At 41.9% G+C, this 12890-nt stretch overlaps 1 protein-coding gene across 1 annotated transcript in view; it reads left to right on the top strand.

Annotated features, from left to right (window-relative positions):
- Window positions 1–12890, top strand: part of SND1 (staphylococcal nuclease and tudor domain containing 1) — a 427097-nt gene that overhangs the window by 265474 nt on the left and 148733 nt on the right. The window contains exon 15 of the mRNA XM_090287466.1: window positions 8170–8311. Coding sequence (XP_090143592.1) covers window positions 8170–8311 — 142 coding nt within the window. The remainder of the gene's footprint in view (window positions 1–8169; window positions 8312–12890) is intronic.

Raw genomic sequence — 12890 nt, forward strand, 5'->3', positions numbered from 1 at the left:
TGGCTTAGTTGGTTGGAGCATCGTCCAGAACACCAAAAGGTCATGGGTTCAATTCCCAGTCAGGGCACATACCTAGGTTGTGGGTGTGATCCTCCATTGAGGCGTGCATGGGAGGCAACCGATCACTGTTTCTCTCTCACATAAATGTCTCTCTCTCTCTATTTCTCTCTCTCAAATCAATGCATATATCCTCAGGTGAGGATTTTTTTTAAAAAACTTCAATATTATTTTATTTATGTTAAGCCATGTCACATGATTTTATTTCAAGGTGGAAAAGAAATGCCAATAGGCGTATGTATTCAGTAATACTTCTTTCTTCCTTTCAACAGAACATTCCTCCTATATAGCCAGTCAAGGATCATGCTTTCCTTTAGCCATTGCCTAAGAATAGATACTTTCTTATGCTTTTCGGAAACTGATATTTTTTTTCTCTGTGCTCTTTTAACCGCATGATTTCTCATCTAAATTATTTTCTGCTTGAATTTTTAAAATAATATATTGACTGGTTAATTACATTAGTTTATCTAAAATATTCTTACTGAGTGCTTAATTTTGAGCTTATTTTCTCTGAGCAGCTTATAAATTAGTTGGCTAAGAAAAAGATTTTCTTAAGCTAAGAATTTAAAAATTGCATTGTCTACTTACCAGGTCAGTTTTTGATTTGTTTTTAAAATTTAGGCATAGTTTAAATACAGTAAAATATATAGTTTTTAGTATATAATTCTCTGAGTTTTGATAAGCATGGGCATTTTGAGAGCCATGGACATATGGAACTCTCACCACAGTCAAGATAATAGAACTGTTGTATTACCACCCCCACCCCACCCCCATCCACCCCTGTCCAAATTCTTCTGTCCCCTTCGGAATCAGCCTTTTAGCCCTTCCTCTAGTGTCTGGCAACCACTGACCTCTGTTTTCTTTCCTTGAAATTTAACCTTTGCAAAAATATGAAAATTGCAATCATGCATTTGAGATTCATCCATGTGGTTGCCTGTTATTTTCATTGCAGAGTAATTGTCCATTGTGTGAGTATACTGTAGTTTGTCCATTCCCCTATGAGGGAGATTTAAGCCATCTCCAGTCTGGGGTGAGTGCAGGTAAACTCCAGGCCATATCTCAGGGTCTCTCATTTGTTTCCATAACGTGGTTTGACTTTTTCTTGATTAGACTGCTGTGATTGTCGGTCAGAGTGCTGCTCTGCATGTTTTTATTATAAACACCGCGGTGTCTCCTCTCTCAGCATTTGCCAGGTCCTGGTTTCTTTTCTCAGTATTGTACCTTGTGAAAAAGAAATAGATGGTGAGTAAGGCCAAATGAAAATATTTATAGATGCCTGTCCTTTGCAGGGTTCCTGAGGGCAAGTATATTCTTAAAGAGTTGGAAGAGTTAGGCTCTTATCAAGTCTTAATTGCAGAGAATTTTTTTACCTCCACATTTGGGACATGAAGCCACATTTGCATTGACATGCTCTGCAGCGTCCTCCTTCGCATTTGGGAAGCAGACCATGCCAGCTCCTTCTGCCCCTCGGTCTGTCCTTATCTTGCAAGTTTGGGAACTTGGCTTAGCCAGGCCATTGTACCTTAATAATTTGTAAAGGAGTGGAGTTAGAAAATGGAAGGTTGTGTTCTGTGTTGCGAGAACCACAGATGAGAATGCCAGCCTCTGATGCTCGAGGCCTTCTTCCAGCTCCGTGCCCCTACAGCTGTCCTCCCGAGTCCTGCCCTCGGGACTAGAGCCCCGAGCCTGAAACGCGTCTTCTGCCCCACTCCCACGGGAGCAGGAGCGAGCCGCAGTGCCAGCAGAGGAAACTGGGAAACTAAACTACGGACCGCGCTCCATACAAGGTTATTGGTGGCCTGGCTTCAGCACGTCTTCCCCACCCCCCACCCCCAACCCCCCACCCCCGTTCTCTGGTAGTTATATTTGTTTTTCAGTAAGTGTTTTTCTCTAGGGTTCTCTGCTATGGTCACGCATTCCTGTTAAACGTGCACCTCACAGAAATTTATGCCGTCCCCCTCCCCAGGCCTCCTCACACACCTCACCATGAAACATTGATAACCAGCCAGCCAAGGTTTCAGTTTTTTTAGTGCTTTGTAGTGTTGTTGGAGATGGAGAACGTTCCCAAGTGTCTCCCCCCAGGGTCCCATTTATATCAAGAGATTATCTTGCTGTACAGCTGGTTCCTCACAGGGAATCATAAACTCTTGTGTAAATTAAAATGTCACTTGGACCATAGAGCCTGGGCTGTGGAAAGGAGGAAGAGTATGGAGTGATGGATGCCTTTTTTGCCTTCCTGGTAGAGGACATACTTACGACTTGTCTTCCAGGTAGCTGCAGAAGTAATTCTTTTGGTCTGGAGAGCCCTGCAGAAAGATAACTATGGTGATGAGGTAGCACCAGACACCCTGAAATGAAAGAGTGTGTTTGCTTCAGTATCCTTAGCTATTAGTTCTGGTCTCCACGCTCTTCGTTTCCTGTACGTCTGTGCTCTTGAGCACACAGATTTTTGCTGCTTCCAAATTAAGATTGTCTGAACCCAAAGAGCATTATGCTCTGGAGTCCTTTAGCCTCAGGTCAGCTCTGTAAAGAGTCTGCCCACACAGGGGAGAACCCTTCCTGGTCTGTTGGAGTGGCCAGCACAGGGCATGGTTGTACCTCCAGGGAACTTCATCAGGTTTGCTACTCTTTCCTTTTCAGTTTCTCAGGTGCTGGTAGAGTAGTCCCATGCTGGTATCATAAGCTCTTGCATATATTTGTTTTCAGTTCTTTTTCCTTTAATGTTAATCAACGAGTGATTGTGATGATAAGAACTAATTACTGAACTTCATTATTAAGTTCCCATTTGGGACTTGCACACAATAATCCTGGGTGGTTAATGGTTAACTAATAGGTTTACTTTGATTGCCATTTCCCTGTGCTGTTTTGTGTGTTGTAAGGTTCCGCTCTTACCTGTCTTAACTGTGTTAAGGCCTACTATAATGGGTATTTTCAATGGAAAAAATCATAAAATTCACTTTGCTAACATCTTGTACAAACTGACAGCCAAAATCCCTTTTCCAGAATTCACAGAACTTTGATTTATATCAGTCCGTTCTTCTAGGATGCAAATTACCTGGCTGTCTACGAAGTGTTCTTAGGACCTTGACCTGTACCTGCCATATAAGTATCCTGCTTCCCCTGCTGTCCCCACTCCCACCCCAAACTTTCCCACTCTCCCAGACTTATTCATAATAATAAATTATTATAAACATGTATTTGCTTACACAGCAAGACACTTTGTAGAGATAAGTTGCAGTCTCATTACTGGAAGTGATTTCTTTCAGGCCTTGACAGAAGTACCCAGATTTGGAAGAGGTTTGGGCTGACAGGAAAGAAGTGAGGGGAGAGTAGAAGTGTATAATTAAGGTGTCTTACTCTCTATGGACCATCCTGCCTCTCTTCAGGGTCATTCAAAACCTCGCTCCTGTAAGTTTGAGGTATAGATATTAACATCCTTTGAAATGAAGTCACCCCAGGCACATTTGTTGCATCATTACTTTCTCAATTTCAAGGTGCATTGAGGAGGCAGAAACATTCCTTAAAGGGATGCCATCCACAATAGCAGGTTAAATGTAGCTAATGTATCCTTAAATTAGCTTTTCTAAGAGTACAGAAAAATACTTATGTATGGTTTGTTTTGGAGCACAGGTAATGTAAAAACTACCAGTGCAACCAAAAAGACTTATCTGCTCAGAAGTACAGATGCTTCTTGATTATTTACACCAGTGGAGGGAAATATTGGTACAAAAGGCAGAAAACTATGGCTAATTTATCTACCCGGATTCTCAAAGCCTTGAACCAGTGTGGTACCAGATAACTATGGCATGTAGATTCCCAGGCCTCCTGTAAATAAATTAGCATAGAAAACCTGGGGCAGAAACGCTGCAACTAGACTTGGAAGCAGAAATATTGGATATTTAATAGTCGTACCATAAAAGGAACATTCTGTTGTAAGTCTCAGCATTATCTCTTAAAAATCTGAGGCCTTTATTTTTTTAAATGCATCATATAATTGTCTAACCACTATGCTCTACACCTGAAACTAATGTGAAATAATATTAAATGTCAACTGTAATTGAAGAAAAAGACCACCCAAATTAAATTATCCAAATTAAATCTCTACCTAGTCACTGTCAGGAAAAAAAGTAAAAATAAGATGAATAAACATGTAACACCTCACCACCCCCTCCCCCCCAAAAAAAATCTCTTGGAGTTTTCCCTTATTGTAGTTCCCAAATGTAAAAATTAGCCCCGGCCTGGTGGCTCATTTGGTTGGAGCATTGTCCTGTGCACCAAAAGAGTGCAGGTTTGATTCCCAGTTGGGGCACATACGGGAGGCAACCAGCCGATATATTGTATGTCATTGTTTCTCTCTCCCTCTATCCCTCTCTCCCTACTTTCCTCCCTTTCTCCCTCCCGCCCCCCTCCTCTCTCTAAAATTAATAAACATATCCTTGGGTGAGGATTTAAAAAATAATTTAAAAATTATAGGTTATTTGGCATTGGATACATTTGAATTCAAGTGCTGCATATTCGTTTTGTGACCTTGAATAAATTATGTGACCTCAAAAAATAAATAATAAAGTCTTTTCTATTTGTATAAAAAAATAAAATACATTTTGGAGTTCTAAAGGTATAAAGAAATCCTTAATTTCATTAAATTGCAATAGGTCCTCCAGTATTATTGGAAGAGAATTTGGAATGTTGTATTAGTGACATTGTTTGAACCTTTTCACTTGACCATTGTCCTTAAGATCCATGTGGCATCTTCATCTCCTCAGTAGGGCCTAAATTAGTCTCTTCTACTGTTTGTCATAATCAAGTTTTCTCTTATTTACCTCTTACTATAACTGTAGAAGTAACTAAAAGAGACTAAAGCACATTGGTCTACTTGCACAGGTTCTTTGGAAGGCAAATTGTTTAACCACAGTTAGTTTTATAGTAATGTAGTCTGAACTCCTTATGAATAATTTTCATAGCTAAATTAGCAGGCAGTGACTTATGGCTACATTACCTAAGGGAACTAGTCAGTTGGCCTTACCAGTCTTTTCATTTGTGCCACTGAGACAAATATTAAAAGTTTCAAGAATTTTTATATTGACATTTTTTAAAATTATTTTTTTCTAGAGAGAGGGGAAAGGAGGGACAGAGGGAGAGAAACATGATGTGCAAGAGAGACAGCAATCAGTTGCCTCTCTTATACCCTCAGCCGGGGGGCTGGCCCACAACCCAGGCATAAGCCCTGACTGGGGATTGAACTGGCAACCTTTCGGTCCACAGGCTGGCTCCACTGAGCTACACCAACCAGGGCAAGCATTCTTATATTGAAAAGGAACACACCAAGCAAAGGAAGTGCTTGAGATGACAAGAAAGAGACATTATTATCTGCCTGTGACTGGGATTTGAAAGAGCTGACATCTTTTGATGACTACATTCAATTTGCTTGACTGTCTAAGGACTTTTTTATTTCTAAAATTCTATCAACTTGGCTGAAATTTCCATCTTTTCCCTTAATGGATGGTGTGTAGACATACCATCTTCAAACTTTTAGAACATTTACCTCATGAGGATAGGGGAGCTCAGTATGTTGTCTCAGTTTTGCCTCTGGAAATAAGTGTGGTGAATTCTGGTAGGCCTTTAAAATTTGCTTTCATGCTTTCAGTTGTCATAGTTGCCTTTCATTTCTAGTCTTGTCATAATAAATGGCATGCCAGATTCTCTTTGCTTTCTTCCCATATGTTGTTTCTGGAATAGGACTGTTAAGCTATAGATTGAGACCCAGGAAAATCAGGAATATCTATTGACACATTGGTTGTTGCGGAATCATCATGGGGATGTAAAGTACAGTATAGGGAATAAGGTAGGCAAAGAATATATTATATATGCATGACCCATGGACATAGACAGTGGGGTGAGGATTGCCTGAGGGGAGGGGTCTGGGTGGAAAGGGGCAAAGGAGGAAAAATTGAAACAACTGTAATAGCATAAACAATAGAATATAATTGGAATATATTGATGATGATGATGATGATGATGAAGAATACATGGCTAAGAATAAGGTACCTTTCCTTCTTGATCTCATTCTGGGGAAGTACAGTTGACTCGTGAATAATGCAGAGGTCAGAAGTACCCACGCCTTCCTACACAGTCAAAAATCTGTGTGTGACTTTTGACTTCCCCAAAACTATTAATAGCCTACTATTGACCAGAACACGCACAATAACATAAACAGTTAACACATAGTTTATATGTTATATGAATTATAACATTTTTATAATAAAGTAAGCTAGAGAAAATAAAATGTTATTAGAAATACATTTACATTACTGTACATATTTATTGGAAAAAAATTGTGTGTAAATGGATCCACCCTGTTCAAACCCATGTCAGTCGAGGGTCAGCGGTATCTCTCAGGTAATTGCTTAGCAAAATAGGACGATTTGGGTACAACTTCCATTTTAGTGTTACCGTTAAAGGCATACTTCTCTGTGTATGTGCACATCTTTTTTTAATACATCCAAAAGACCATGAACAAAAGTCTTGTTTCAGAAACATAGAGATTATTGCAGTCTTAAGGGAAAGGGCCTTCTCTTCAGAGACATTAAGTTACTTCATAATTTGCAATAATCAATTTGGTCATTGTTGACTTACTGGCTCAGCTAATGAATAATGCCCCAGATTTAGACTAATATGGGAAAAAGATTTTAATCAGGTAGTCCTTTCTTTCCCATGGAGCATTTGTCTTGCTTGACTATTCTGGACTTCAGCCAACTGCCAGGGAGGCCTTTTCCCACTGTACATGTATCGTGGAATATGTGTTGCTTAAGTGTTCATTGCAGGGAGTTTCCAACCCACTGAAGTTCATTATGCTATTATCTTTTACCAATGTGCCATTAGAGACACAGAGAATGGATGACTGTCTCTCCTTTTCTCTGAGAAGAGAAGGATGAATCTCATTATTATAAATATTGTTTTCATCCCAGCCTACCTCACTGCTTCTGAATGAGTGGAGCCCCTTTGGCTGCTATGAAAACTCCCAAATACTTGATGGCTTGTTAAATTTTCATTATCTGATGTGCATTAATTTAGATACTGTAGCTCTGTCTCTAGGAATGGAGTTAGCAAGGAAGGGCTCAGCAGAGTGCAGACTGCTTGTGCCACGGGCGTCAGACGTGTACTGAGCTTGCTGCCCTCGGAGGGAGTGTACAGTTCTGCTGGCTGGGCCGAAACCCTTGGGAATTCTGACAGCCAGTGACTGTTACCGCGGCACATGTGAAGCGGTAGTTGGCTGCTTGCTTACTGTGTCATCTGTTTAAGTAGCTTGAGAGACTAAAAGGATTGGAAGGCGCTTAGCTTCTCTGTAGCTTAGGGCTCTGGGGTTCGAAATGTCCACGATTTGGGGGGTAGAATGCACGCGCTTTGTGTGGATGCGTGAAAAAAGTTTAAAGAGTGCTATATGTTTTCGTGTGTTTATGGTTTCTGTGATTATTCGTCTGACAGGATACAGGATTGGTCGGATTTCCCTGACTGGGAACAGGAGCCGTGTGCCCAGGTCCTGGCTCATCCCGGAAAGCTCGCAGAGCAAGGCTTGCTATACTGGTGCCCAAACAAGGCTGCATTCTTTTCCTCGTTAAGAAACAGAGCTCTGAACCTTTGTAACCCATTGAAAATGGAAAATGAACTACTTTGGGTTTCCTGGGAAAGGGCTTTTGGGGATATTATATCACATAGCCTGAGAGTCACTTTTTTTCTTAATGAAAATTAAGGTTAAATTAACCTCGATAAAGTTAATATTGTCCTTCTCTCAATTTCATGTGGCAGAAATAGGAGCTCTTTCCTGTCCCAGAGAAGGAGTGAAATTCTCATTTCAATGCACCTTCCTCACTTGTATATCCACTGAAGCAGAGTCAATGAGAATGTTCTGGAAACTTTTGATTACTTAATATTTCTTCTGTGGAAGTCACATGGATATCTGGTCTATGTGATTGGTTTTAGAAATGTCTGATTTTATAGGGTTATTGGCTTAGCTTCCTTGTGGTCTGATAGACTGTGTCCTAAACCAGAGAGAAAGAAACATTTACCTGAGTTGCATTACTTTTCTAAGGATTCTTTTCTTCTTTTCTCTCCCAGGATACCCAAAAAGCAAAGCAGTTCCTGCCCTTCCTCCAGCGGGCAGGTCGTTCTGAAGCTGTGGTGGAATATGTCTTCAGTGGTTCTCGTCTCAAGCTATATTTGCCAAAGGAAACTTGCCTTATCACCTTCTTGCTCGCAGGTAAGTCTTATGTGTTACATGTTACTCTGAAAATTCTTCCTGGAGCTCAGAAGTCATCCCTGGAGCTTCTCTTCCCTTGTTTCTTAGGTAGGACCTGCAGTCCCTCTAGGTGCTTTCATCTCTAATTGAGACTGGAACACACCATTTCTAGATTTGGTCCCTGTGTCACTGCAGACCCCACACTGGGCCCTCTTCCTGTGCTTCATTTCCATCAGCCAGGGGAAAGCACATGCTCTCATACAGCCTGAGTGAGTGAAGGGAATTGCAGACAAAGAAAAATCTGAACGATAGAACTCTCACAGTTGGCGTTTCCTATTTAGAATAGACCGCCCCACTGCGTTAGTCATGGGCAGAGCTCAGAGGACCCGGGACACCCTGCCCTTGTAGCTCCCAGGCAGTGCCGATCATCTCTCTTTTATTCTTTTTAAATGTCATTAGGATCCAAATCCTTTCTGAAACCGCCGACATGACATTACCTTCACAGCCTCCTGTATCTCATATTCGTCTGTTGCACTTAGCCTGGCATACTAGGGCAAGCCTTCCTTTCTCTGCTGACTGAATGTACATCCTTCTTATCCTATTCTTTCTAGTAGCTGAGTAGTTCACAACCAGCAAGGCTGTGTATGAACTGTGCTCTTCGAGCAGTTTATATTTATGCACTCAAGGGGCAAATTTCTTCATTTCTTCTCTACTGGCAACTAATAACTATTTCGTTCCAGTCAGGACTTTGAAGAGCCTGTGTTCTTTGAGAGGAAGCATCATTTTACTTGAACAGCCTGTACCCCACCCCGTACACACAGAAACATTCACACCCTCACAGGGGACATACGTTTGCTCTCCCGAAGTGCACTGCGTTTCTGAGCCTGTCCAGGTGCCTCAGCACTGCTCTTGGGTTCTTGAATAGAATTTGCCATGGGGGAGAAGAGACGGCCCCATGTTTGTTGTCCCTGCCAGACTGCCTCTGCCTCCTTTGCCTAGAAGGCACTTGTAGTTTCTTGTCTGGTTAAGAGTCTCCCTCCAGCCCCAACTAAATGGCTTTGTTATTTGAGATAAATCACTCACTGAGCACATGACGGTGAAGCTCACTGCTGTTGCCAGGCCATCACTTCTGGTTGAGGCGCTCTCGCATGCTCTTAAGAGGTTAACGATCACTCCACAGCTCTACAGGCTTTCTGAAGGGACTAATTGAAGCCTGACACGAAGCTCAGGGGCACCTGTAGAAAAGAAAGGCTGCAACAAATCACACCTCACTGGAGGGCTGCTGTGCTTGTGTTTTTCTGAATGTGAGTTGTACAGAGGGACCATGTAGCAGTGTGCGAGAGTCCTTTCACATAGCCATTTGTGCCCTTAAGATCTCTGTGTCGCTGCCTTGACAGGTGTGGCTTGGTGGACTGGGTATTGTTTCGCAAAGCAAAAGGTCACCTCTTCGATTCTTTGTCAGGGGACATGTCTGGTTGTGGGCCCAGTCCCTTGTTGGGGTGCATGCGAGAGGCAACCAAGTAATGCTTCTCTCGCACATAGATGTTTCTCTCCCTCCCTTCTCCTCTCTCTAAAAATAAATAAATAAAATCTTTTTTTTTTTAAATGATTGCCCTCTTGGAGGAGTTTCTTAGCAGTAACTTCTTGTTATTACAGAGTTTGAGGTATGTAAGTCATCTCATCCTTTGCTCAATACATGCAAAACAAAAGCATCTTTTTGGCATTGTAGAGCTTCATCCAGAGGTATGAAAGAGAAACAATATTCTTTTTTTCTGTGAAACTTGGCCACAGATCTGTAGAGGAAAGAAAATATTGTAGTTCTGGCTTACAAACTCAAAACTACCTGAATGGAGTCCGCTTGGAACTTCGGACCTTATCTGGGCAGGAGTTTTCCTGCAGAAACCTTCCGGTTGTACCTTCCTTAAACATGAGCAGTCTGATCAGTCAGCTCAGCATCAGCCAGTTCCTCTGTGTACTTGGCATTATTCTAAGCAATTCAAAAGCCATTGCCTGAGTTCACTTACATTCTGAAAGATAGAGTAGAGAAGCAAATACATGATAAAAATATAAGCTTTTACATTTGTCTTCTGCCATACTATATGCGGTTATATTATGCATCTTCTGGTTTCTTTAGAAAACTTGGCAAGGATACAGGACGTTGAGAAGTCGTAAGAGAAAGCAGACCTCAGTTTGAATCATGGCTCTACTTTGTACAGGCAGGCACTTAGGGAGATTATTTACCCATTTCAAGCCTCAGTTTATACCTCAGTTAACTGGAAAAAATATCATGTCTCTCACGATTGTTGTGAGAATTTAGTGAGATGAGAAAAGGGGTTCAGAACAAGCCCGCCATAAAGTAGATAATCAGTACATATATCTCCTTCCTCATCCCCTCACAAAGATTGTGTGAATTCGTAACTGGAGCTGTCCCTAACTCTTGTATGAAATGGCTGGTGCTCAAGGTCTCTGTGGTAGAGCCATAGTTATCTACTGATGGAAATAAATCATGAAAAGGTGCTGTTCTAGTCTCCTCCTGACTGACAAGGTCACTGAAAGGAAGGCTACTGGCTTTTCCCTTTGAGACTCTGGAGCAAGGAACTCTGCGTCATCCTGGTAAGACAGGGTCCTAGATCTCAGGAAGCTCTAGAGGGAAGACAGACGTGTAAACAAGCCGCAGTGCTGGGCACTGGGTGAGAGAATAGAATCATTTACAAGGCACAGAAGTAGCACAAAGAAGGGAATGATTGGTTATTTAGCTGGGATCAGGGAGTGCCTCCCCGAGGGTCTGATAGCTGAGCTGAGTTTTGAAGGACAAATATAAGTTTGCAGTGTTGGCAGCGGGGAGAGGGGAGGAGGAGAGGAAAGGTCTAGCTAGAGATAATAGCATGTACAAAGCTGTAGAGGTTATATCCTGATGCGTCCAGGCAACCATGAACCCTTCAGTATCGGTGGAGTATAAACAATGTGAGGGGTGCTGGGCTGAAGCTGGAAATGCAGACAGGAGCTAGTCTTCTTGCGTTTAGAATGTTCATTTTAAAAAAGAAGAAAGTTCATTTTGATGGATACATTAGACTAAATGGGGCTTGGGGTTGGGAGAGCAGTTAAGACGCAAGAGGGATAGAGACCTGAAATCTAGCAGTGCGGAAGGAGAGATGGAAAAGATATTTAAGAGGAAGACTTGAGGACTTGGGAAATGACTGGAATTGTTTTGGTTGAGGATGGGAGATGATGTTGCAGTGTAGGAGAGAAAGAAAGTAAAGCCTCCAAGCTTGAGTGATTGGGCAGAGTGTGGTGTCCAAGGGCAACATGAAAGTAAGAATAGGTTTTAGGAGAGATCATTGGTTTGGATTTCAACATGTAGTATTGAAGGTATCCACAGGAATGTCCAGGTCAGCAGAGGGGCATAGGCGTATTATTCATGTGGAGGAGCCATCAGCATACAGGCAGTAGTTAAAACAGGTTCAGTGCCTAGAGCACAGGTGTAGGAGGAATAAATGCTGGAAAATTTCAGCCTGTAAGGAGTAGGCTAAGCATTCATACATGGGTGGAGAAAACGTGGTGAGAGGATTAAAAGGAGAACCCCAAGAGAGTAGTCTTCTGGAAGCTGAGGGAAGTTATTGTGAGATTTTACCTAAATGATCAAATAGGTAAAAACATAGTTATTTTTGTATTTATCAATTAGTAAGTCACAGATGACCTTTGTCAGTGCAATTTCATCAGAGTTGATTCAGGCAAAGGCAGATTACAGGCGATTGGGGAATAAATGTGGGAAATAAGGAACAGAATTAAAAATAGACTTCTCTTCACAGAAATCTCTAACACAATGGAAAAGGAATGCTGAAAAGGAAAGCTAACAGGTCAGGGTAACATTTTAGGATGTCAGCATTTGAGTACTTTTATAACTAATTCTTGTTCAAGATTGGAACAGAATGTGGCATGTATAGTTGGAAAAGCTGTTCGATATACCTATGGTTTTAATAATACCAATTACAGAATGTAAAACTCAACAGATCTTCTTGGCAAATGAGAATATAAAAAAGATGGGGTGAGAAGATATCATAGGGAACATGAGAGTACTGGTATGATTTCTGAGAAGGAACTAAGAAATGACGTAGGGAAATGATTAATAGAGTACTGACCTGGAAAAGATGGAATGAATAAGGATGGAGAACATGGGTGGGGGGTATATCCTTGAGAGAGAAGGGCCCCTGGTTCTCTGAGGCCACCTACAAAGCTGCACGTGAGTGGAGGCGCAGGCACGGTATTCATGTTGTGAAGTTGTTCCCTAGACAAGCGATCCTCACGGCACAGCTTTGCAGCTCTCTGTGGGAGGCTCTCCATACCATGTAAGAACGGCTGGAAGTGATGTCTCTGCGGCCAGGAGAAAGTTGAGGTTGTGATTCTCAAGGGGAAAGTCAAGATAATTGTTCAGCAGCCCCATATGTGCTGTTCTCATTAATCCCAGCCTTTCGGAGAGCCCTCTGGACTTCAAGGTGGGGTGGACACTTTCCATTTTTATGTGGCCTCTTTTGGGCAGACGGCCCCACAGCTTGATAGGGAGTGGCATTTGGCCCAAGCCAGCTGGCCTCTCTGTCATGGT

Source organism: Furipterus horrens, unplaced genomic scaffold, assembly GCF_987537825.1.
Source record: "Furipterus horrens unplaced genomic scaffold, mFurHor1.1.pri manual_scaffold_9, whole genome shotgun sequence".
NCBI classification, from domain to species: Eukaryota; Metazoa; Chordata; class Mammalia; order Chiroptera; family Furipteridae; genus Furipterus; species Furipterus horrens.